The sequence below is a fragment of the Euwallacea similis genome, chromosome 18 (genome assembly GCF_039881205.1).
Source record: "Euwallacea similis isolate ESF13 chromosome 18, ESF131.1, whole genome shotgun sequence".
In the NCBI taxonomy this organism is placed as follows: Eukaryota; Metazoa; Arthropoda; class Insecta; order Coleoptera; family Curculionidae; genus Euwallacea; species Euwallacea similis.
This window is the reverse complement of record NC_089626.1, coordinates 1,601,628-1,628,195: the sequence shown is the minus strand read 5'-3', so window position 1 is coordinate 1,628,195 and position 26,568 is coordinate 1,601,628. Positions and strand designations below refer to the sequence as shown.

At 38.0% G+C, this 26,568-nt stretch overlaps 1 protein-coding gene across 2 annotated transcripts; it reads left to right on the top strand.

Annotated features, from left to right (window-relative positions):
* The first annotated feature begins 1,552 nt into the window (after positions 1 to 1,552).
* Positions 1,553 to 26,450, top strand: ken (ken and barbie). Of its 2 annotated transcripts, XM_066398860.1 has the most exons (5): positions 1,553 to 1,643; positions 3,760 to 3,814; positions 23,174 to 23,514; positions 23,767 to 24,105; positions 24,157 to 26,450. In XM_066398860.1, exons 2-5 carry the CDS (start codon positions 3,787 to 3,789, stop codon positions 25,180 to 25,182), a joined length of 1,734 nt encoding a protein of 577 aa, XP_066254957.1. In that variant the 5' UTR covers positions 1,553 to 1,643; positions 3,760 to 3,786; the 3' UTR covers positions 25,183 to 26,450. The 2 variants fall into 2 exon arrangements, with proteins under 2 accessions (XP_066254957.1, XP_066254958.1); XM_066398861.1 differs by lacking the exons at positions 1,553 to 1,643; positions 3,760 to 3,814 and adding an exon at positions 13,742 to 14,376.
* The last annotated feature ends 118 nt before the right edge of the window (positions 26,451 to 26,568 follow it).

Genomic DNA, 26,568 nt, shown 5'->3' with positions numbered 1-26,568 from the left:
AGGAGAATTTAAACGTTTTTGAAGTGTATTTTTTCACTTAAATCGACTTATTATAATCCCATATCGATCCCAAGACCAAAGAATCACGAGAAGTACCTAAATATCAAAGTGAGATTTGTAGCTCGTGAGGATGATTAATTTGACGCATTTTTTTAGAACAACTAGTGTCCAGAAGGCTCTTCCAGTGCACAATCAAAAGGGGCACACGGATGGATTGGGATCGTTATACTGAGGCCCGTAGAGAATTCCGATGGAACTAACACGTCGAGAGAGCTACCTTCAGTATTTTTTTCCTTTTCTTAGGAAAATTTGACAAAAAAAATAAATTAGAGGTTGGAGCTTCAGCGGGGGAGATGGACCCTGTTCCGGGACCAGACAGGACGGAACATGGATTGCCGATCTCGGGGAGACCGTGCGGCTTCCCTAAACGATCACTTCCCCGGAGAATCGGGCGAGGCTATCCTTAAAGGGGGCCCAGTGCTGGATTGTACAGAGGGTTCAGTTTGAGATTTTTTTTAAATTAAAACGCTGAAGAAGTACACTTTTTATGTCCTCCCCAAAAAGCGGATTATAACGAAATATTTGCCTGTGAGAATATCAATTTAGTCTGTGTCGGCCCTGTTTTCTGATCATGGTCACTTCGAGCCGTGGCCAAATGCCTGTTCTCGGTGACCTGGGCTCGAACAAACCCTTTAGTTTCAGGCAAAGAATTGAAAAAGCCATAACAACCTCTCTGGTCATTTCGTCACCATATAAGTACCCGAGAAGACAAGTTTTACTACTGGTATCTAATGTAAGAGGCATTGCCACATCTAAGACGATAATTGTTAATGACAATAGAACGACTTGTACCTACTTGTGAGGCAATTGTTTGTGCTCTTAAAACGCAACCTTCAGCTTGAAAAAACCATCGTCAATATGTGTAGTTGTTCTGTTTCAAAATGAGCCTTAAATAACTTCATAAAACTATTTACTTCTTTATCTTCTCTGGGACCATAAAAGCATCAGGCATGTCTTCCCTCTTCAATTCCAACGTCAAACATTATTCGCTTGCTAATCAACAAGGCGCAATATAGAGAATTAAACTCCCATCCAGGGCTTACTCTAAGCAAACAGACAATTACAATCTCGAAGTATTTTCAGAAAGATTCTCATTTAATTGCCTGAGGCGAGATTAATGTGAACAGCACAATATTCATCTCGCAACCTTACTCTCCAAATCCAAAAAACAACATGCTCCATTTAAAGACATTGAATCGGTAAATAAATTATACTGAAGATCTAATAAAAGCAGTTAAAATCATCATAAAAGTGAAATGACGTCCGCCATGTTCTGCGCCATAAAAGCCCTCCACCAATGGGCTCCGTTTCTTTTATCTCTCGAAAAACTCGGATTATACGGTACATTGTTGATTCTACTGCTTTGGAGGCAGGCCTTCAGTTATATGTTTTCTTATTGACAGAGACATTTATATCGTCCCAAAAAGGTCCTACATCAAAAATGGCCTCACTTTCGAAACAAAAACCGAAAGTGGTAGCATCTCTTGCCCGGCTTTATTATCGCTGTAAAGCCTCCCAGATAGAGGTTCTCAACATTCCGGTACCTACTGAATTTTGTTTAGGCAGAAAAAAGGAAATAACAGGTATGTTAAATTGATACTTCTTTAGCATCAAACAGAAGGAGCCCCTTAAGGGTTCGAGGGCGGGAACGGGGGATTCGATGGGAGGTTTTTGATTTATTAGAGCCTTGCCGACATTTTCTTTTAACATGCCCGGGATTCAAAGCTTTTGTGCAATAGTTTTGTTTAACATGTAAACGATTAGAGCTCTGTTCGAGTGGTTCAAAATTAATAGCAGGTAGCAATAGTGGTCTAAATAGCACAAAGGCAGTGTATGTTGCGACTCAGTTAATCAGGCTGCCTAGGGGCGAAATTTTACTTTTAATTGCTTACCGCAGATCATGTGTTTGCTGTTCAAATTCCTACCATTTCAGTAATTGGCCTCCTAAGAGATCTTTGAACCAGAACAATTCCAGAGTTTGTAAATTCCCAAAATTTTAAAGACAGAATTGGCCATCACAATAAGAGGTTTTTTGTCAAGTGGACATGTGATGAGTTTTTTCTTGGTGACAATACTTATCCTCCAAGAAAAACACTTCTTTGTATTCCTTGTTATTTCACTTCATGTTTGCACATAATTTCAAATAAAGATTCCTTATTTTTAATATTGACACCATCATTTATCAACATTTTTCAAAAACTAAAGCAACCGGAATTGACCTGATTCTCTTCATGGTTTTATAATAATTTTAACCTACTTGAATTTTCACATTTTCCAAGTAATCCAAATTGGCCTAGTTTCCATTCACAATTTCTCAGCAACCGGAATGAACCCGCTGTCTTCTAACGATTTTGTATGAATCTAATGCAACCTCAACAGGCCTGAACTGAAATGATTGATATTGTGATGACGAAACGGCGTGTGTTATATTTTATTGAATTGACGTATCAATCTTCTACGATCTGAGGTCTTTTATGCACCTTAGAGCTTTTGAGTCATACTGGTGGTCTCCTCATTCGGTTCCTCGCGAATCTTTTCACCATTCTGAATTTTTTTATTTTCATAGCTGCTAAAAACAAAACCTATCGAAGAGGAAGTAACCTTCCAGTAACCTTTCCCAAACTTTCAGCATAACCGACGTTAGACTTATAGACCTGAGTGCTTTTGGGTCTTGTGCGTCATGTCTGATTTTGGATGCATAGACGTTCCGAGCAGAATTTTCCAGGAATCTGGCCAAATCTGGATTAGTTGTCGCCTTTTTTCAGCAACATAAGCTGACTAATTGTAATAACTAACTTCAATTTGAATATTTATAGCTTCAAACTTTCACGTTTCTCCAAAAATTTAATAAGCTTTAATTGCACAATCGGGGAAATTTGAATTCCCATAACTCCCAGGTATAAAGCGTAAAACTTCAGTGTTTCTATTGAAAAAAGTCCCTTTCTTCTGGGAATACCATACCCTGAAACCGAGAACAACTATGATTTATATGTACATTAAGACGAGTTTTGTAGAACCAAATTCGATCATGATCATGGCACCGTTTCGGTTAATCCGACTAGTGGGAATGCAGGAATCCTTAATAGGTAGCCACCAGGTATAAGAATATTAAATCTGAAAAAATGCACGTTAAGTCGTCGGATATATTCACTCAAGGTTAATAATTTTGTTGTCGAGAAATTAATCTTGAATGTGACATTGAAATTATTTTTCTCTCCTTTTAAGAAAGGATTCAGGTTCTCGTGATTAAAGAGTGTACAGTGTTTGAAGAAGATTTGGTCACCTATTTGTGCATTGAGTGCTATGGGCACGCAGCACACCGGCTGCACTGAGCATACACCCATTGTTAAAAAAATAAGACAAATTCCTAGCAAATTGCATAGAGCTGTTGCATAAGTAGATTCCAGCTAAGTAATTATAGCTGCTTAAGTAATAATATTTTAATTATCGCATGCACCCACATTTATCACTCAGCCTCCGCGGAGTCCGAAAATCCATTGGAGGCCAAAACATTTGTTGCGTCCTGTATAAGTAGATTAATATTAGTTATTGCGCAACCTAATGATTGCCGAAATGTTATGCGGAAGATTGGAACCGTGAATATGATATATTATTGTTATAATGTTATGGGGGTTTTTTATGCGTTTTGCAGGACCATAAGGAAACTATTGCCAGTTACAAAAAAATGGTTTCTTGCAGGTTTTGACAATCCTCCAAGTGGCCGAAATGTCGTCAGACGAGATCATAGAAGTGGGTAAGTTGATGAGGTTCACATTTCCGTTCGAACGTACTAAACTATCATGTCGAATGAGAAAGATCATCATTAGAAACAGGATCGTGCAAAAACCACCTGTTACGCCAGTGCCTAACCTTGATGATTGGTATTAAGTAACGTTCACAACGAAAACATTACAAACCCGGTACGTAATCTCAATTGTTGTTTTATATAGAAAGGTATAACACGTATAGAAGGTTCTTATATTTAAATTCCAACGCTGCTAATAAATATTTACATAAAAGAGAATGCTGTGCGCTGACAGGATTCAGTAAAAATAACTTTTTTTAAAGCGCTTTGAATGGAACGAATCATGCCTCAAGGTTATTTTCTAAACAAAAGTGTAAACTAAACATTCACTTGCTACCTTGATGTTGTAATGTAATATATTAGTGAGACAAAAGACGGTCCCACTCTTTGCCATCACAAATACATCTTGCCCATCGGCATCGTTTCGACCTCTAGATGGGCCTCATCGAATCTCATTTGAGGGGCTGCAGAGCCGCTGACCTTAGCAAGACGAAAAGCTTGAATTCGACTTTCAGTTTTTAAGATGAAGAAAGCCTTGAATGTAGGTGAGGGCAAGCGCCTCCCCTCTATAGGCAGCCAAAAAAGCAAACGCAAAAATGTCCGAGAAAACAAAGGTTTAATGTAAGATGAAAAAGTGAAATAAAACACTAATGATAAATGACACTGAAGCCAGAGAGATGTAATCGCAAAGAGTTGGTTTATGTAATATTGGATAAAATAGGCTATAAAACAGTTGCAAAGGAGCCTGGTTTATTTTAACGCTAAATTATTCAATTTATCTATTACATAAACCGGGCTTTTCTTAGCTTACTCATTTAAGAACGAAAAGGAAATAAATTCAAAGCTAAACACAGTCAGATTCGGCTGCACTCAGTTACCACTTTTTTGCTTTCATTTCCTCGTCTTCTGTTGTCGAAATTTAGAGTGTTCACTGCGAGTAAAATAAACTAATTAATGAGAAATTATTAGATCATCTCATGATAGTCATATTGGCGTCTTTACTACTTCAAGGAACCCAACAAGCCTCATGAAGGCTGCTATTGTAACGTTTGCGCAACTTAAAATATTTAATTTAAATTATAATATTTAAAATATCATAAAAGTATCTACGTAAAAACGCAATTTTGTTAAGAGTCTCTGTCACTTCCATTAATTTATGTTAAGGTATAGTCGTCAAAATCCAATAGAGTGAGCAAGGCTAATGATTGATCCAAACTCTCGTTGGCTTTAGCCCGAAATTCTCACGAAAATCCACAGGTAGATCCAGTGGAAAAAATAAAAATTCTCTATTATGATTTAATGGTCAATATCCGTACTATATTTATCGACATTCAAAATAGCAAAGAAAGAACACGTCCTAATCTGGTCTTAGTTCAGTCCAGAATTGTAGGAAGAGGATGCGATGATGGCGACTTATGCCTTAGAAAAACCTAAAGTGAGAAGGTAATTTTATCCCACACTGTCATAGAATTTAGGCTGCAATTTTATCCTTAAGGATACTGTGCGACCCGTCTTTCACATACAATAGTTCATCTGATCGTTCCCCCGATTTTAGCCCAAAATTTCAACCTAATTCACATCATCATTGACTTTTACACCAATCCAAACCCAACACAGCGTTTTTTTCACCGATTTTAGTATATTTTTTTTGTCCTAGCCCAAAATCGCCGCTGCTTGAACGATTAAGAAAATTAGCCTAAAAAATCGTAAACCTTCGGTAACATTAATCAGAAATCCGAAAATCGATCTTTTTCTTCTGGGTCATGTATCTTCATCAACTTCTAAGGAAGTGAATCAAAGGAAAGATTTTAGCCTAATATTTTATCTTTATTCTCTGATTGACTTATGGCTGCTACGCTCGCTCCAATGTGCATGCTTTTAATGTTTCAGTAGCGATAACATGTATTTTGTCCTGACTAAAACGGGAATCTTTTTAGCCTTCATGTCACTTGCTTAGATAATGTCCGTGGTACTTAATACAGCTTTCATAATTTTACATGGATGTTGCATTGTCCGAGTCAAATGAAAGAGAATCTTGTCGCCAAACAACGAAAAACTATACTACACATCTAGCAATAGCCATTGCGTAAAATTGTATTATTATTCTTTACGTAACTTTACACTTGACATTATTTTTAAAAAACGTGCCTTTAGCTCCAAGTACAGAAATAAAGGTTGATTTATCGGACCTTTTGTGCGTGTATTACCATTCTGTGGACGGAAATAATGCAATATTAAGCAATTTAAAAGAAATTGTCCATGTACTAAATTTATTTAGATTTTTAAGGAGGTTAACAATGAAAGAACTCCTACACGGAATTATATACTACACTAGTTACTTTTTGGAGCAAGGTTATACGTCTTAAACAGGCAATTGTGCAAAAAAATGAATAATAGGTACATACATCCTTCGGCTGCCTCACTTCTCTGAAGGAGATTTATATTTAATAGAGAAAGTAATTGTCCTAAAATTTTTGATTTAATTCCTTCAATTAGCACTTGTTATTTTTCGGAGTTTTATTCCCCAAATGACACTGAATTGACCACACAACTTTTTGCTGAAATATACTATTAAATGTACATATACAGGGCGATTCAAAAAAGTGGTGCCAAACTTGAGGGGACATTGCGGTAAAGAATTTATGCATATAAACCCCTAGTCGAAAATGAGCTTTTTTGGCCTTGGAGCAATTTTTGTCCAAAAACATAATGTTGTCTCGTTGATGCCAAAAGACTTCGATGTTTCACTATTTTTTATTAAAGACAATTGATTTCATTGAAAACAAACACTTTTTTGTCCTTTGTTAAGTTTTTATCAACTGCATTTCCTTCACACGATGTTATTAAAAATTGATTTTATTCGTGATCGCATGTAATCATCGAAGTCTTTTGGTATCAACGAGACAACATTATGTTTTTGGACAAAAATTGCTCCAAGGCCTCAACGGCTCATTTCCGACTAGGGGTTTATATGCAAAAATTCTTTACCGCAATATCCCCTCAAGTTTAGCACCACCTTTTTGAATCACCCTGTACTAGTATTTCTTAATGCAATAGTAAAAATCTCTCATCACTTCAGACCCTATTACTCGTGCATCCATCCAGTCCAATAATATAGATTTTACATCATATTTCAGCACAGTAGTAGTACTTTTGCTTCGTAGTTCCTTAGCTATCTTGCATGAATACAATCAATGTCAAGTCAAATTTCTTCTTGCATACTCCAAACCTGTTTACCTATCCTCAGATTAATTTAATGAGAAATTAACCACAATCTCATATATCATAGCAATTCAAGGTAGCGAATTCCTTAGTGATTACCACACAACCAACTGATTAATCCCGCTTAGCATCATTGATTTGCCGTAAGAAAAGGCTCTTAAAGGATCTATATGCTTGACTAGTCTGATTAGCATAATACTGTAAATAGTTAAGGACATAAATGTCCTTAAATACAACTTTCTCTTAGATTTTTTAAACACCCCCGCTCAAATCGAGCTCCTGCGGTGGTATTAAGCGCAAGTGGTATTTAAACACTTCGTATGTGTGCTAACATTGAAAGTAAAAGTAAAAACTAAAAGGAATTCTTTTAATGTCTCACGTTTGGTTTGGTCGGGTTGGCATATACCTAGATATGTGTGAACGGTACATAATTAATAATTATTTTGTTCCACTTTTGTATTCTAGTTCAGGTCTGAATCTGAAATAATGGAGAGTATTAATTTCTTCCACTTTTGCCACTTCAGTGATTAGTTATTGTTTCGAACGCCAGGGATTTCAAGCCCAAACGCTTTTCATTGCTTAAGTCAAAAAGCAATTTATTAACGTGAAAAGGAATTGACTTAAATGTAAAATAACGAGCTTGATATTAAATAAATTTCGAAGAATCGTGATTGCACACAACAAAGGAAAGTGGAGGTATACGTATAGTATGTATAAGGAGGAAGCTAGAGATGCAGAGCACAAAAAGGTATGAACGAAAAAAATTAAATCAAATTTGATTTTAAGTTTGAAGTAATAGAGATTGGTAGATTTTTTAAGTCAAAAATAATTAAGGAAATTGGTAATTAAAAAGAAGACGTAGAATGAGCAAAAATAATTAAAAATGAAAAACTGAATACGAAGTTTGTTACATATTTCCTACAAATATCTTTAACGTGAAAGAACAAGTATTATTGGAAACGGGTAGTTTGGAAAAAATGGAAAAAGAAACTTTTTATTAGAAGGAGAGGGAGGAAAGTAAGAAGGATGGCATAGATTGAGGTAGACCACACACATAAAAAAATTGGCAATCCTAAACTGGTCACGCTTAAAGGATGTTTGCAATAAAGGAGTTAACGAGAGACAAAAAAACGTATATTAGAAGATACTTCGTTCTTCACAATTTAGTCTAATTCGAAAACAAGGAAAAACAAGAAAAGGGAAGAACCAAGCTATTAACGATGTAATAGGACATCATAAAGAATTGTTAATAGTTGTATAAAGTGAAAAAATTTGTATACTCAATAAATACAACATAAAGGGAGAAGAAAAAAAGTTGAGATAAGTGATTCTTTAATTAAACGTCTTTTTACGGTAGTAGAGAGGAAACTAGGAGATCAACACGACATAAAGAACTATCATTAAAATTCAAAATAATTACAAGTGCTTAGTCGATGATTAGAAACTAAAACATGTACATAAGTGTTGCCATTATGAATACACAATATATTATTGAAATAAATTATTTTAATTAATACTTTTCTTACAGACGCCTGCAGGTGGCGAACATTTTGTTTTCTATGCTAAACATTGTTCTTCAACTATGGATTTCTCATTTGTATTCGGTTTATGAAGTGATAATTCAAATAATTAGATTTATGTAAGTTGTTGTACATTTCAAGGTAACTTAAAAGTTGTTTTAATTATTAGTGCGAAATTGAAAATTTGCAAACACTTGCAGCTGTGGTCATATTAATCATTCACATGTCTTTCAGTTTACTATTTCCAAGCACCGTTGTGACTGGATTACAAGACTAAGATCATTATGAAAGTTGGCGATTTACATACTCTGATCTGCTTAACTAATCCCCTTGGCGAATAGTAAAAACTTAATGGTTATTCTAGGTCAGGACCTAATAACAATAAATTGGCAGGTATTAATTAATGTAAAAGCTAATTAACAGCATTGATTTAAGCTGCATAAAAGGCAGAGTTGCGACACCCAACAACAATCCAAATAAAAGCATTCTTTCCAATATAAAGTAGCTTGTGAAAATGGTTGTGGTTTATGTGAAAGGTCGCTTTTATATAGCATAAAAGTTTAAGCAGGTTTGCGATTACAACATTGTGAAACGAGTTGCAATATTTAAATGATTGTTATTTTTCATAGCACACGTACTCCTGCCAGAAATTTTGGTCATGGTTGTGATAAGCCTGTCATAGCTACAATAATACTGAATAATATTGTTCTTTGTCACTCTTTGCGTTTCGACATCGGTTAAACACAAATCGCAAACCAGCAAAAACGCTGAAGTGCTCACTTAGCTACTTTTGACCCAATGTTGCATCAAGGACAAAAGACACATGTGCTTTGATCAGCTTTACTGAGAACTTTTCTACATTTAAAACTTGTCACTGAGATAAGAGTGCAACGACTCAATCAAGAACATGCAGCAAAAAGCGCATAAAATAGAATATCGCATTCTTAATCTAAAGAATTACTCGTATAAGGAGAGTTTCATAATATATAGAAATGAATACTGGTTGAAAACCGTTCTTGATCAAACATAACGGTAACTGCAAATAAAGTTATCTACTAGCGTAATCGAATGCAGCAAATAGTGACTTCAATATAAATCTGAGGAAGCTGGTGTGTCCTGATTGGAGGAAACCAGTCTCTATTTGCCCAGCCACGCCTTAAACTCAGTGATTTTTTCAAAGAAGAGACTTGCCACATCTTTTTCTATGTCACAGATATTTCACAAGACCAATCACTGTTATCATCGCTGTTATAGTTACACCACATTAAGAATTTCAGATTTTATGTTTATTCGATGGGACGGAAAAATCATTATTATAATTCGCTCAATTTTACAGCTTCGAGAAATCGTAACATTCTTCATGGGAATAAGTGCCTTTAATGCTGCCAGTTGATACCCCAAAGATGGCTTTTAAGTGTACATTTCTTGTTTTAATCGAATATGCAATGCAAGCTTTAGATTGCAATGTAATAAGATAGTAATGCATTAAAAAATCATAGCTTCCATTAAGAACCAGATACTTTAATGTAGTGAAGTCAGATCGGTTGTCTCAAGATTTTCCTATGAATCGCATAATTCTGGTTTAATGGAATACGCAATTTTATAACACAAAGCTGCAGTTCTGACGTAGAGACTTGAAGGTAAAAGAATTAAGCAACGAGTTTGAAAAAATGGATCCGTGGAGGATGAGGGGTCTACCGTGGTCCCGCAGTATGAAGATTTACCTATAAAATCCTAATGAATTTCTTTCTCTAAGTAATTAGGTAATCTTGCAACATGAGGTCCTCGCTTGGAGAAGTTAAATTGTAAAACCCAAGCAATCTGCATTCATTGAAGTTTAAAGGAGCTTCATAGCTTCCGCTGAGAATGAGCTACTTTAGCGACTCCAGCGCAGGTCAATAATTTAAACGTTTCTCTATAATCCGCATAAAGCTCTCGTGTGAGCACCCGAAGCTATGAGAATCAAGCAATTTGTGTGTGTTCGACAAATTTAAAAAAATCGTTCCGTTCGTTATGAATGGGTCACTTTACTGAATTAAAAGCAATTTGATGGAAGAAGTGAAGCAACGTGTAAATAAATGTCCATTTAAAGTCAGTGCTGTTGAATCGTTTAAATCTGCCTTTAAATTGTGTGCTTATTTTTAGCTGGCTCGCTTTGAGGCTTAAGCTGGTAAAACTTAAGCAATTCATGCTTAATAAATTTCAAATAGTCGCAGCTTCCTTCGCGGGCCACTTCAAGAAGTCCAACGCGGTTCGGCGGGCTAATGAATTTTCCATAAATATTTTTCTCATTATTTTCTCAATAAGAAAGCGGCAAACTCGACGAGTGAAATCGCAACATGTCCCATAATTCGTCCCCATACTGGCATACAAAATGTTCCAAATCCGTAAGATGGGAAACAAACGTGCCTTAAAATAATCAGGCATTGTTCTTTTTGCGTTAAGTGTGTTTTGTTGGTGAAATTCTGTTAAAAGAAATTGACGTAACCAGTTGTACAATAAGTAGATGAATTTGGATTACATAAACTGTACAGCTTATTGGGAGAAATGTTTCGACAGGCTCTTAACGAAGGTCTGCCTTAAAGTAATTTTATCGTTAGTAACAATTTTAAGTAATTGTTTTCCCTCAGTTTCGCAATGAGAGCACCACTGCGGCTTGTCCAATGGGCCGAACGCAAAGGCCCCATCAAAACACCAAGCGGGCTTTACAAATGAGCACCTGAGCATGTTGAAAACAACAATTTGTCGTTTGACCGTTGCAAAAGAATTTTGCGCTTACATCACCGCGTTTAGCAAAAAAAAAATGGTTCAGGTACACCAATCAATTAGGCAAATTTTCCCATTGAATGTAGGTGAGGAATTTGCCTCCGACTGGTACTCCCAGGAAATTCGTATCGCAGTACCTACATCTGATTTTATTTAGGCGATAGAATTAATTGCAAATTATGCTCGCAGTACCTATTAGTTGGCATCGCAGTGTTGTCTGTTCTGTTGCCGTGTCAGTCCAAGCAAGACTACTTTCACTTCCCTACAAAGCGGGGACCTTGAAAGTTTCAAACAGGTAAATTCAGTCTCGAGGACAGTCGAGCCAACACAAAACTATCAATTACTTAATACGAAACTTGCCTGTATTACGCCATTCGTTATTTATGAGATTCACATCATCAGTGCTGCTTTTTTTACAACGAATAATTGCAGCTTTTTTCACTTCAGTTTGCTAATACCCAAGAACAAACCTTCACGACAGTAAAATACGCTAATTCATAGGAGCGGGCATGCAAAAGTAACATAACATTGAATGCGTTCTTCCTATGGCTGATTACATAATAATTGCAAATTAACAACTAGACTCGTGTTATGATCTACCTCACTATCCGTTCCACCATCTGGTCCAAATTACTCATAGATCCGACATCGAGCATGCACTCTGAAACCGGAACAGTTACATCAATTAGTTCCTCATCGATGGGCGTTTCTATTGTATCAGGCCTGCATGGACAGTCTTGCGATCGTCAATGCCCTTCAAACTCCTATTTGATCGGTGCCTCATTCGCTCGCCCTCCTCCAACCGTTCTCTAAAATTTTTAGCCCTAATTAAAAAAGTTAATTAAAGGGCAACGTAAGCAGATGTCTCTGTGCTTTAAAGCGACGGTCGTAGGCTTTGCAAAGGCGTCTTACGTAATAATGCGTAATGAAGTGTCGATTTCGAGGCCGATATTCCGAATTAGCCGAGGTCCAGACAGACATTACGCGATAGTGAAAGTATACGTAAAATATGGGCACTTTCCCTTGCCGCTATTACTGCGGCCATACTAATCTCGTAACTTCGTAAGTTTACATCATAACGCCGGTTAACAGCAGTTCAGTTGCTCGCAGATTTCCACCCCAGGTTCCGTATTTACGTCCAACAAACAATCCCAAGATTCAACGAAAATAACGCGAGCCCACGACGATAACATCACAGGATGTTAAAATGAATGTCCCCATAAATTTCATTATTAATAGGACGTGTGCACTCTAATTAGTAACCATACTGAGATCTTATTGTTTGCCATAGAATGAAATCGGATTTATGCTACTTTGAGTCTGGATTTATTTTAAATTTACATAGTTGGAGTCATTATTTTAGGCCTGGACGTCAAAAAGGTCTAGAATTACTCTTTCTATTTCGGTTGAGAATGGCGCCTCACACATAAAGAGGGGTTGATGGGGCGGCGAAGCCGCACACCACTCTCACCCCTCGGCGACAAATCTGGCGCCGTCTTCAAACTACATTCGACCCGCGAAATTCTGCTGTTGATCAGTCTCCTTTAATTCTCTTATTTGAAGGTTCTGTCACAGAATCGTCCTCCCTTTCAGTCATTCTTCCACCGCCTTCTCATTTCTCGCGAATTCGAGAATCACCATTCATCGGACGTCCACGCGATTCTGCCCCTAAGCATAGCCAAGGCATCGGAATTCTCCAGGAAAAAATCTCGACTTATCATGTTGAAACTGTTTTCCCTTCCCGTTTTTTACCCTGCGCGTGTCAATGCAAGACGAGGTGAAAGCTCCACCGACACTCATGCGCAGACCTTATCTCAGCGTGTCGATGTTGGCAGTGTGCAGCAGCAAATTTGGAATGCGTTCGCAATGTCAATATTGCTGCTCAGGTTTCATGAGTTGAGAAAAATGAGGAAAAGAGGCGAGAGATGAGAAAAGTAAGCGCGGCGAGGCAAAAAGAGCGGATGATACGGTTTTTAAATATTGGATTGTTGTGTGGTTTTTTTCTGGGTGTTTCGAGGAATTTATTACTTACTCCGTTCATAGTTTGCAAAAACACGAAAGTGAATTTATTTGTTTCGTGCGTTTCATGTCCTAAAAGTAGTAGATGAATGGGCATGGAAAAGTTATTAATTCAGTAAGAGTGCGATAATGTTAATAGAAAGATGCGGGACTTGACTACGTGAAGCAAGACGGTGAGATTATGATCGAGTCCAAAAATAAAGACGATGAGTTGAAGAGATTGTTAAAATGCAATAAAATATTTAGCTCCCAAGCTCGGGCATATTGCAGGATCGTTATTTCACAGTATTATACAACAGTGCCCCCCACCGGTGTGTGTGTTGTGAAAGTACTGGCGATTTGTGCCCCACGTTGACTGTGGTGGCCGCAGCCGAGACGAGTCTCCTTGGCTAAAGTTGTTGGTGAAAGCAAATGCGAAATACGAGTGCCAATCCGTTCGTAAGGAACATTTACGTTCACCATTACCGAAATAGACCGCGCTCAGGTCATGCCATACACTCCAACAGCGTCGAATGGAATGGAATGGAACCCGACAGGCCGCCGCTACCCAACCTTGAAATCAGCGAAGAAAGAACGAGTTAGCGAGAGGAAATTCGGAGTGGGAGGAAGAAAAGAGGGGAAAGTAAAGGGAGAAATTCGGGCGATCCATTAAACCCGATTTATTTTAAGTTAAGTGCAAATTTTAGTCGGCTAGGGCGCGCTTCGTCGATTCCATTCCATCCATCAGGACTCCGGGACTGACCGCTGTAGCCGCGTTGTGAAGGCTCGTTCACTTTTACTTTCATTTGTTGGGCAACCGAGCGCACTGGAAACCCGTGCCCCAAAAATATATACACTCGACGCGAAGCCAGCGACGGATTGTGTTCTAGTGTTTGTGGAGCCATGGCTCGGTGTTTAGGTGGTGTTCCTGGTGCTCACCCCCGCGGCTACCCCTTGGATAACGCTGTTCCGGGTGCCTCATTTTAGGAATATCATTTTTTCCCGGTAAGTCCCACTTTCTCGCGCCAATTTCCCAATCAACAACCACCTGTTGATTTTCTCTTGCTCTGCCGTAACGACTCGGATTGCGCATTGTCCTGGCGCGCCTCGTGCAACTCCAACAAACACTGCTTTCGATTCAACATTATGTAACTTTGCATTTCTATTTCTTACATCACGTTCATTTTAAATAGAAAAGTTGCTTAATGTTCTGTAATGCAATTAGTTCGCCATATTGTTCGGCAATCTCCTTCATTTCACTACTCCCGTTTTAGACTTCTCTAAATTCGGTCGGATGCCCGAAAACTTCAGAAATGGTAAATTGGCTGGCGCCAGCCAGCACCTGCTGCTGGAAGAAGTCGCCGTAAGGACAATAAGGCCTTTTTGCGCTACTTGTTGCGTTGGAGTTTCTATAGTTAATAGGCTTGATCATAATTCTAGTCCAACGCAGGCTCCACACTTGCGTACACCAATATTTTACCAATTATGTTTATTACATTCGCATTGGGTAATATCCGCGGTACTTCGCACAAATCGCGATTTACGACTAGAACGGCAGAGATAACGAATATTCGGATTATTTGATGAGGCTCCGCCTTGAAAGATCACATAGGCATTTCTTTGCAAATATATTTGCCAACGAATATGAATCCCTTATTCGTACAAGCAGTACTTTTCCTGGATGCCGATGATCAGCGGGCGAAGTAAATAAAAGGAATATTTTATGCTTATGTTAATTTACCACCATAAATTAGAGCAAAATGGTGAATATCCGGCAACATACACGCACAGTATTTTTCCCTCGATTTTTCCTAAATGCAGGATGAACGTTACAGATAAAGCATCATTCGCATATGAATTAACACATAATTGAAAGAAGAACCGAACGACCGTTTGGTTCCTTTGATGTTCGTGCTAGGGCTCATTCTCGGGCTCCTATCAAAGGTGCATCGATATCTTATGCGCCATTCAACACAGATACATTCCTCAATATTTACGTTCACAAACATATTGTTTTTTAATGGAAACTTTTGCTATTTCATCCAAAGCACGTGATGGCTATAGGATTAGTCACGTCACCCCAATGGAAATAACATTAATTTGAACCACTGTATTATTATTGTATTAATCCTTTTGAATCAATTCTTGACAATTTCCTCCACTGCAAGTTATAGGTACTTACGGAACTAAGATCAAACTGCAATTAATTGGAACAATATCAACAAATCATAAACATTGTAAGTGCTTTTTTATATGCATGAGCACATGCGATGACCCAACTATCGTAAACAGTAATTTCTTTAATAATAAATTTTTGATTTTTTATTACATTACCACACTCTTAGACAAGTTAATTAACTTATATTTATCCTGAACAGGAATGCGGGAACCTTTTTACTTCTAATGATGGAAACACAAATATAAAATTAATTTCTCCATGCAGCAAAGCGAATGTTCCATCCTGCATCAATGCACTCATCAGAAGCTCGCGAAGAATTTTATTCAGGACTGGGCTCAGGAGCGAAACATCCGACACGGGACTTAATTCCATCGATAAATCACTTTCCTACATATCCATTTTACTAACGAAGGTAATTTTGTATGGTCAAATCTGCTGAATATATCTAAAGCAGCATTATTAAACCACTAATCAAGCTAAATAGTCACAATGGGCAATTGCTGGAAAGTTAATTATCTAATACGAGCCATGATTCAATCTTCGCAACGAAGGAACCAGCATATCATGTTTCTAATACTTGGAAATTTTCACTGTTTTTAACTGTAGAAACCTAGGAGTAGTGAAATCAAAATGAATTTAGTCGCCCCTAACTTTAAGCCCTTTAACTTATCACAGTTTAATCCAACTGTTCCAGAATCCTCTATTTCTGACAACCAAAAGGTTCTATAATCCTAGTCGAGTCGTCAAAAACTTCTGAGCTATCCGAGGAAATCAAAGGTACCTTCCAAACTTCCCTTGATGTGCCCATTTCCAAGTACCATCCAACCAGAAAAACAACCTCCTTGTATGTTTAGGATGTCGTAGAAGTTAAATATTAAATAAAACCGCTGCTTTTGTTAAACCCAATTAAAATTTGCTGTGGAGCATAAAATGGCATGCGCGAATATTGAGAGATGCGCAGTAGCCGCAGCAGTGGAATAATTTTAAACTAATGAATAATCCTACGATTAATAGGAGATTTTAAATATGACAAGCTACGGCTGATTAGTCCTCGTTTGTCGGTCTTATTAGGCCACCGAGTTAAGAAAAATTTCAGACAAAAACAAACTAAAATCAGAATTATAAAGGCTGAAACGAGAGAACAGGACGTAAACATGAAGAAAGCCTTGCGCGTGCGCGTATCTATCGTAGAAACGCCACAGCAGTGCCCAATGGCTCATTTTGAAATAACGGAAAATTATGAATTTCGAAATGCTTTGTGCTACGTGCTGTATTAATATAGATAAAGAGACTGAAGAAATTTTCTATTTTGGGCATTTCGATGGAACGCAAGGAAGATTCGAAATTTGGACTAAGTCGAACTACTTTTGCGGCAGGAATGTGTTCGCTTAATAATCACAAATACCTCAATTCAACCTACCCAGTCTTGTGGATGACCAATTATGACTTGATACAACTGGATCACCATCAACATCACTCCCACCCACATATTTGTTATAAATAGTCGGATAGATACCCAAAACATAGGGACAAAAACATTTTTCGGAAAAACGCGAAACAATCAGGGGAACTAAATTCAATAATAATAATAATGCCGATGGAAACATATTTCATCTAGAAATTTAACAGACACTAATTCTGTCTGTTAAGAAACAAGTTGTAATAATGATAATTATAAATTTGGGCCACTTCCAGAATGAATTGATGCGTGCTCGGTTAAAAGTTTTCGTAACGACCTAGTTGCCGACTTATTAAATGATCATTATTGCGGTGGTACCAAAAATGGTTCTCAGCCATAAGAGAAAAATTTTAAAAAGTTTGATGCACAAATGCGTCCAAGACATAAACAAATATATGCTTGTAGAGCGCAAATGATCAAGCGCAGAATGCTAAACAATTAAGCTTAGTATTACACAATTACAGGAATTGTTTGTAAGCAAATACCGCGAGTCTGAAAGACATGTAGATGCAATTTTTTAGCCTGTAAATCACTTTGAAATGGATCATTGTAGGTAGAATAATTTTCTGCAGTCATTGTGACATGCAAAACATGCAACATTGCTTACGAAAGACGTCTTTTCGCTACTGGAATTGAATGATCGATCATTTATTGCACTTATAATTAGCTGTACTATAAGAAATCCTGGTTTTTAGGTGTTAGAAAGGCCTGATACATCTCGTTATCCCCATCTGTTACATATCAACCGCTTGCAATAAAAGCAAATATTTAATTTTCGGTTATTTAGCAGAACCCATAAGAGACCATGCCGAAAACGATTCAAACAAAGCATGGAAGAAGTTAACGATAATTACTATACCCATAAAATTACCAATTACGCAAGGCGTTACGACTAACATTCACCATTCTAAAAACGACCTCCCAAAAATAAAACTTTTACTTTTCGTAAACCATTCAGTTTAGTCCTACTGCCGATTATTGTGACTGATCCGTTCATGGTTTTCATCAGTTGCACGCAGGTTTATCTTATGAGGACGACTTTTAATCAATTATTATTCGGATATTTTCATAACGAACGCTCGCTTAATTTGAAAAAATTCTCTAGACATGTCCCATCACTGGGCTCTCATTGCCGCTAACTCAACAGTCGATTTGAACTCAAACAAAAATTTGTAAATTTCTCCAAACTTTATCACTAAAATTTCAATTTAATTGATTACTGAGAAAGAACTAACTTTTTAGCTTTAGAAGTTCAGATAACAGTTTCCTTTATTTCTAGCTACCACGATCGGTTATTTTGAAAAATCGCAATGCGCACCAACATCGCGCACCTTGCGCTACACTAAAAAGTGTCTAGAAAAACGTGTTCTAATTTTTTATAGCTCAGCCCCGATGCTCGACTCCACGATTTTGGTCATTTATCTATTGATTATTTCCTATTAAGTTTTGTTTTGTCACTATTCTCACTTTTTTATAAGTAGTTTTTCCTCTATGCTCTCTTATAAATCATATTGCTAACACATTAGAGCTTGTTTGTGCGTCCACGGGGTAATTGACTGAATTTAAGCAGTTTTAGTGCTTTTGCCCTAATTGGTATATAAATCTGAATCATCCATCCAGAGTATTTTTGACTCCCACTTGCACACGTCCTTGCCGTTTCACAGTCGAATTAATATTTTTGCGTCATATTTAGATCGAAAATTTTTTATACATTGTCCCCAGTATCATAAAGAACACTTTTAGCACCTTGCTCTCTAAGCACAAAGTTTCATCTTCCTATTATCACCCTTGTTAGCACGCAATTTCTAACGAGACCCATTATAACGATCTCTCTAGTAGCGGTTCTCTGCAGCATGGCAGCAACAAATTCGTTACAAAAATTAAATTTAAAGTCCAACTTTTGCGGAGTACCTCGTAGGATACATAAATGACATAATTCTAGCTGGCTGTCGCGCAAGAATTGCCTTCTTAATAAGTAAAAGTAAAAGTAGGCGAGTTGTGCTATACATACATACATTCATACATAATATTAAGCGTAACATGTATGTAATGTTTGTAGTTTTGTAACGACAACGTGGGAGATCAGAAAAGGAAAACAGATTTTATTCAGGATTCTTTTCATAATTTGAATCGGTTAGGAACGGATGTATGCATTACCACAGTGAAAAGCTATGTTTTGGAAAGTTGCATGTGTGCTAAGGTTAGTCTGTTAGAATTGGCAATAGCGATGTTTATTTTTTGTTTTAGCAACTATTTTTATTTATTTTCAGCCACCGCTCTTTTACAAAAAGCAGATTTCAATCCGAAAATAGCTAGGGAGCATCACTACCGCGCCGCAAGGGCGACGGTTATGCACCTCAGCTATTGGTGCGCCGCAAGGGGCGGAGCATCACCACCGCCCTTTACGGTGCGGTGGTGATGCGCCGCAAAGGGCGCGGCGGCGATTGTACATACGTACTATGCAGCCTAGGCAGAAAAGCTCTGGTATTTATTGTTGTGACGCAATTTTACTCATCTGTGGGTTCCTTTGAGCCTCCGTGTTTCACATTAAAGAAAATCCGCAACACATGTCATGCAATTAAGCTTTCGTTTTACACGTGACTAAGTCCTTTTTTTCAGAAAAAACTTCATATAAATAAAAAACTTGCTCACCGCGAGAGAATGATGCATTAGCGAAAAACCGTGCAAAAACAATTGAATTGACGCCATAAAAAAATCAATTTTGCCATAATGCATATAATGTTTATTGATGATTGTTATTTAGTCAGTCTATCAAGGTTACTTTCAAGCAATCGCGTCTAGATTTAGATAATTTTCTTGTTTTGTAACTTTACATCAAGCCAATTTTACTGCTAATAACACACAACAATGGGGTTTTCATTGCTTTCAATAATTGATGTTCTTTTACTAATTTCCGACACATTTTTTCTAGGAAATTGTATGTGCTACATGTGAGGCAAAAAGCATTATTCTTCCTTTATAAATAAAGTGGAAAAGCTTTAGGCGAGGCATGTGCACTCGCACTGAAATTCTCTAGAAGTTTCTAAAAAACCACTAGGCAATTCATTAAGTTAATTTTCTGATCTCGCAGGAGCCCGGCAATTAAATGCGTTATCACAAGTCCTACTTGAAGAGACAGTTGTTGTAAAATTGTCTCCATGTAATTTAAAAAACGCTGCCCACCATTGATCTAGACCGTCTTGCTACATGCGACTTTTAAGCCTTTTTTTGTACGGATATCTCAGATTTTTATTGCAGATTAGAGGTCTAGCCTAACGTAACGAACAGGATTATGGAATTTTAGTAACAGGTCTTAACTTTCAGTATTTGTCTTTATGGTTCAGTTATTTTGAAGATAGTCCGCACGCATCAACTTCGTGCAACTTAAGCTTAATCTATGCAATATGGATTTGCTATCTGCAGTATTGCCCCGTTTTGCAACTTACTTACCTCGCGCTTAAGATGTTTTTAGTGCTGCGCTGGCATTTATTGCAATGTTTTCAACAGTTTTAGCCTCAGTGGAACAGCTATCAATGAATGCATTGTACCAACGCCTTAAAACAAATTAGAGCACACAATGGTACCAGCAAAAAAGGAAAAATCCAGTACCTACTATTACCAGCATTCCGATTTAAACCAATATTGCATAATCCCGTATAGTTTTTCATTCGGCTTCAATTATGAAATTACATGTTTCTATTGGACTCCTATCACGACCTTGGGGCTGTTTAAATAAATTTGTTTTACAATACTCACATGTAAAAATTAATTGCACGCCAAATTAGTAAAATCGCTATTTTCTATTCTTCATTGTCCCAGGTATTAATTGATACGTACTTTGCCTTTACTTAAGTGTTACGTAAGCCGTCTAATGAAAGGAAAGATCGCATCTAGGATTCAAGTATACCTAAAGAGTTTTTCAACGCTCATTTTTAGATCACTCTCGCTTTCCCCAAAAAAAAATCCTTTCACCCTTAAGCACTAAACCGGTCACAATATTGACGCACGCTACGCCCAACATGGAAAGCACTTTCATGGTCCTTTAAGATGACAAAAACTCGTTAGAAAGTGAAGGTTGGCATTGTAGACGACTTTCTAAACATCGTAAAAGTGAAAGAAGGCTTGCTCGTAATAATGTTGTGAAAGGTCATAATTACCTTTAAGTGTTGTAAAAGTTTATTCGAAAAATATTACCTGATGATGGCGCAAGCTATGGGTCTTCTGCGTGCGTGTTTAGAAAGGTATTGTGGGTTTACTTAAGTCCTAATGAGTTCTGAACTTAATTTAAAATAAAAACTCCATTAATTTGTTCACTTTTAGCTTGCTGGTCACAACCTAACTGAATGCATTTGAATGCATAGCCGCAGTTTCAATTTTTAAAACTGGGAAAAACCGTATATTCAAAAAACCGCCTCTTACTTAAAAAGTTCTGTATATGTGGGTACCTGATCGTGCCCGATTCAATAGTGATAATACACTTACGCGATGTTGCCAAGTTTCCATTTTTTGCCCAGTTTCTAGGACTTCCCTTTATTACGCATTTTTGCAACTCTCAGGATCAGCTCCATCTCATCGACAGTTTCAGATAAAACGAAACGGTCCGCACTGCCTTGAAGGGGTTGCAACGAAGCGTCGCTCTGCCCTCTGCGGCTTAGATTTAAGGACCCCACGAAATGGCATATTTTAAAAAATGTTCAAAAATGTACATTGCCGCGAGGTGTGGCATACACCTCGTGTCCACTTCGCAGCCCATCTTAATCGAAATAAAAGCTCTGACATCTATGGAAAAAGTGCAAACTTGGCAACATCAACAATATCGTCACAGGATCGAGCTTAAGCGGATCCTGCGGAACTTCCTGAATTTGGGTGTGGTGGGTAAGTGCTTTCCGAGATACTAAGACATTTGAATGCCTCGCCCTGTAGGCGAACTTCGATTAAGTTCTGATTGGTGTCGAATGGCAACAGTAACGGCAAATGTGGCAATAAATTATTAAACGATCGGACGTTAAGAATTGCGCAAGTGCCGAAGATGTGTTCGTTACTTTGGTAAACATGAGCAGATTAACAAAACATCTTTACACTGATTTATACGAATTAATTTGCTTATGACGTCTGTTATTAACCCATAGGCCATAAACAAATTTCAAGGAATTGTTCTTAATAATGCGAGTTCATTTGTACATAGAAATATGTTTTATAAAACCATTTAGTTACTTTAACGACCCCTCAATTTACAATGAATTAAAGTCCAGATACGTTTAATATGTTGGGAGCTGCTTTGGTTGTTCGGTATAACGAAAAGCGATGTCACTGACTTCAGGTGAGCTAATATATCAGGCCATTAAAAAGCATTGGAGAAATTCTTCTAATTCGATTTATTACTGGTTAATAATTAGATAATGACATTTCTTTCCAGTTAAAGCAGTTAAAGTAAGTTTACGACCCGTTTATCACACATCGTTCACCTGATCAGAATTCAGTTGATGAGGCAACACCTGACTAATTACGTATCCTATTTGCGATGGTAGACCTCTTCAAATCCTGGCCGGTATGAGGCAACCCTGCGAAATTATGTAGTATGCCATAGCAATTAAATTTAAATTTGTCTATGAAATTTTTAATAATAGCTGTCCAAAGAAACGCATTCATTTCGTATTTCCACATATTTCGCAGTCAGAAAGTAAAAAAACAAAAGAAAATATTGACCCAGATTTGTTGCACATTATCCTTCTACTTTTTCTGAAACGTTGTGTAAAATCTAATCTGTGTTTTTACTTTTATTTCGAAATTCCCCGCGAGATGCCAAACCTGAATTTAGTCGGCTTCCAAATCGAAATAGTCGGTTTGAATATTTTTGTGTCCGAATACCAGAGCTAATGCTGTTATTTCAAATCCGTTTAAGCCTCCTGCGAAGACCCCAAACTTCAATTATTAACCGATAATTAGAAACTATTTTAGAGGAAGTCATTAATTAAATACCGCGTGCCATGGCGAATGTAACTACAATGTTGACCCAGTTAACACTACATGAAAGACCATTTGTTTCCAGCTTAAGTGGCTTTAAAAACAAAAATAGAAACCACGTGTAGAGTGGCATACGAGTCTTATTCGGCTGTTAGGGCAAATATCATAGGCGTGCTTAAGTATGCTCAACTCTCTTGCAGGTGGTCCCTTCCCAACAACGAAATTCGCCATGTACTCAGGAGAACAAGACTCTCACGGCCTACTAACCCTTCACTACGGCAAACACCATGCTACAATAGTAGACGAAATCAAAACTTGTTTTGCATCAGAGAACTACGCCGACATGACGTTCATTTGCGACGACAAAACCGCCCTCAGCGCCCATAAGATCATCATGGCAACGGCCAGCCCGCTGGTGCGCAGGATTCTTGGCGAGAGCGTACACGCCAACGGACCTTGCGTCGTTTTACTGCCGGGGATTAAGAGCTGCCATCTAAAACATCTGTTGGACTTTTTGTACAATGGACAAGCCTGTGTCAAGGTAAAACATGTTTTAGTCTATTAAGTTAATCGTGAAAGTAGAAATAGTAGTCTTTTTGAGAATTGAAAATCCGTAGTAGTAACCCTCGTCAAAGCTACTCTATGCTTACTTCTGGTCGAATCATACATTAATCCTAATATCCAAAATTAAGACAGTGTAGACTCTGTCTTAAGGTGAAAATACGAATCAATTCGCGTTCCATCTCAGGACGACGGTGACTGTCTATCCATCACCACGAATATTGATTTTTAGTCGAGTGAATTGGAAAGTATACAAGAACTCTTCGAGTTGCTCCAAATCAAGTCGGATGTCTGGCAGTCTTCAAATTCTGAAGAGGCCAAAAGTCAGTCCGACGATGGAGGGAGCAGCTGGGAACGCGACCACGACCCGTCCGACGCCGTCCAAATCAAACGAGAAACAGACGACGATGAAAAGGAAGAAGGTGAAATTAAGGACGACGATGACGACCCCGCGGAAGAATCGTCGTCTCAAGACCAGAACAATGGATCTCCCAACCCTGTGAACTTATCTATTAGTACTAAGAATACCGATAAGGATGAAACTATGCCAGAGCTGGAAAATAACGCTGAGGTATACATATTAGTCGATTCAACGTCCGCATTGATAAGTTGTATTTTTCAGAGGGCGGAACAGAATAACTCTGACTCTATGAAAATAGGTCAAACGTCGGTGAAGATAGCTCCGAAGGTGCATGAGCTGTCCCAGTTCCACCACCACCGCATGAAACGGAAAACCACATATATAGAGCCGATAGATTTGAAGCACCAGGAGGAGTATTCCCAAATCAAGCCGCCCATAGCCGACCCCAAGTTGATATCCCTAGTGCAGAGCCCAGATAATTACGTAGTGACTCCTCACAGGAAAAGACGTCCAGGTTTCCACAACTCACCTGCGCAAAATCCACCTTTCGTCCCCTTCTCTCCGTCATATATAGAAGATGCAGGTCATCACACTCCCCATAGGTACAAGAATCTTCCTCCGATTTTAGCGGCGCATCACCCGCTTTCACTGTCCGCTCCCCCGTTTCTAGTTGATCGAACGCACACTCCTACACCCGGAACTCATCCAGACACTTCTTCTGCCCCTGAAAATGTAGTGGTGAAATATAGACCTCCAAGTGCCGACCAAGGACTGGTGTCGGAAACGTATCAATCGTTCGAGCACACTTGGGGAGCTTGGAGTTTGTGTCAAACCCAAGTGAACCCTCCCCCTAGCAACGATGAGCCTCGTGAGCCTCCTCCCGGGTACTCCTCGAACCCTGGAGGAGAAGACTCTGCGGAGACCTCCCAGCAGGCCACTGGGAGCAAACAGGCTCTGCCTGCCGTCCAAGTGCGCGAATATAGGTGCGAATATTGCGGAAAACAGTTCGGTATGTCTTGGAACTTGAAAACTCATTTGCGTGTTCATACGGGAGAGAAACCGTTCGCTTGTAGACTTTGTGTGGCGATGTTCAAGCAAAAAGCTCATTTGCTAAAACACTTGTGTTCTGTGCATAGGAACGTCATATCTTCCAATGATGGCAACTCTGGACGATTTAATTGCTGTTTTTGTCCTTTGTCGTTCGAGTCTCTGCCCGAACTTATTAGACACTTATCTGGACCTCACAATAATTTGCTTTTAAGTAAAAACATGCACGAGCTTAAGTAGGTTTCACATTCCATTTCAAAGACGATGGGAGTCGTAAAACTTCAAATGGAACGACTTACATCCTAACTTGTGATATATTGGTGAGCAGATCGTATGTGGGTGTGGTCGAATGCCTCAGGGACCAAACCGTGCCTTGCATTAGAGCATCCAGAATTTTTCTGAAAAATAACACATTTTAATTGGAATTTTGTGATCTAGAAGGCTCAGCTGGTGCCTTTAGTGTGTAATCCCTTCTAGGACTCAAAGTTGTCGGCATTGTCCAGAAAAGCCCTGTTGCCCAGTTTCTTGTTGATAGCTAATGTTTTCTTTTTTTGATTAGAAGTAATTCCAACCGATGTGTTCAATTTGACTTTACGTACCTAAACTGCGCGTGGTGTGTATGACAAGTGATTTGGAATTTTTCGGCTGGTCCGATTTTCAGGAAGAGCTTTATGTGTTTTTTCAGAATTTACTTTAATTTTCAATCGAGTGTTATATACATCACAAGTAGGCGATTTATTATACAGTAACTAAAATTGCTTCTACGAGAAGTTTTCTTTCCGAAGCCCGCAGAACTAACATGATGTCTCGAGGATGCAACTTAAATTCAAAGCTTTTTTAGTTGTTGTATGTAAAATTTTGTATATAACAAGTTTATAGTTTTTACTACAAAACTGGAATGTACGAGCGTATATTTTTTTAATATACACACCAAAGAAGTAAATTGTAAGAATTACAATAAAACTATCTACTTAATTAACTTATACACGTTTTTCTTCCTTTCGAGTTCTCGTTTTTACTACTGAAAGTGAATAAACCTTCGAAGCAATTAAATTTAGATTTTAGGTTACTACACTGCAAAATGCACGATGTTTTTCTTTAACGATTAGGCTAAACTCGGATTAATAAACTCGTCGATAATTTAGGGATTTTGTAACAAAATTTGTTATTTGGTCGTAGCTTCACAGCCCAATATTAAAACAACCAAAAACTGTTTAATTTTTCTTTTTGCTCATTACCCCTCTCCTCGTTACTCTGCTTAATCCTTTGGATAATTAACCCAGTAAAAAACTCCAGGTCCTAGAAGAGGGCTGCATCAGAACTCGTTTGAAATCTAACAGAACCTTCCTGAAGTTGAGCGCGCAAGTTTTGAGAAATTGTATCTTTTGAGACGCAAGGCGTTTGCCTTCAAATGTGGTACAAACGTGGTAATTTAGTATTCTTTTTAGTTTTGTAAATAAGTTAGGTTGTAAATAGTGTAATTATAAGATAATAAAATTATAGAACTCCTGGTAATTTTATTTAAACCCCTAGAGAAAAAGTCCCGGTCGATGACGTTGGTCGAAAAAAGGCCAAAATAGCAACTTTATCCAAAGACGGGTTTTGTTTGGTGGTGCTGGTGCTCGG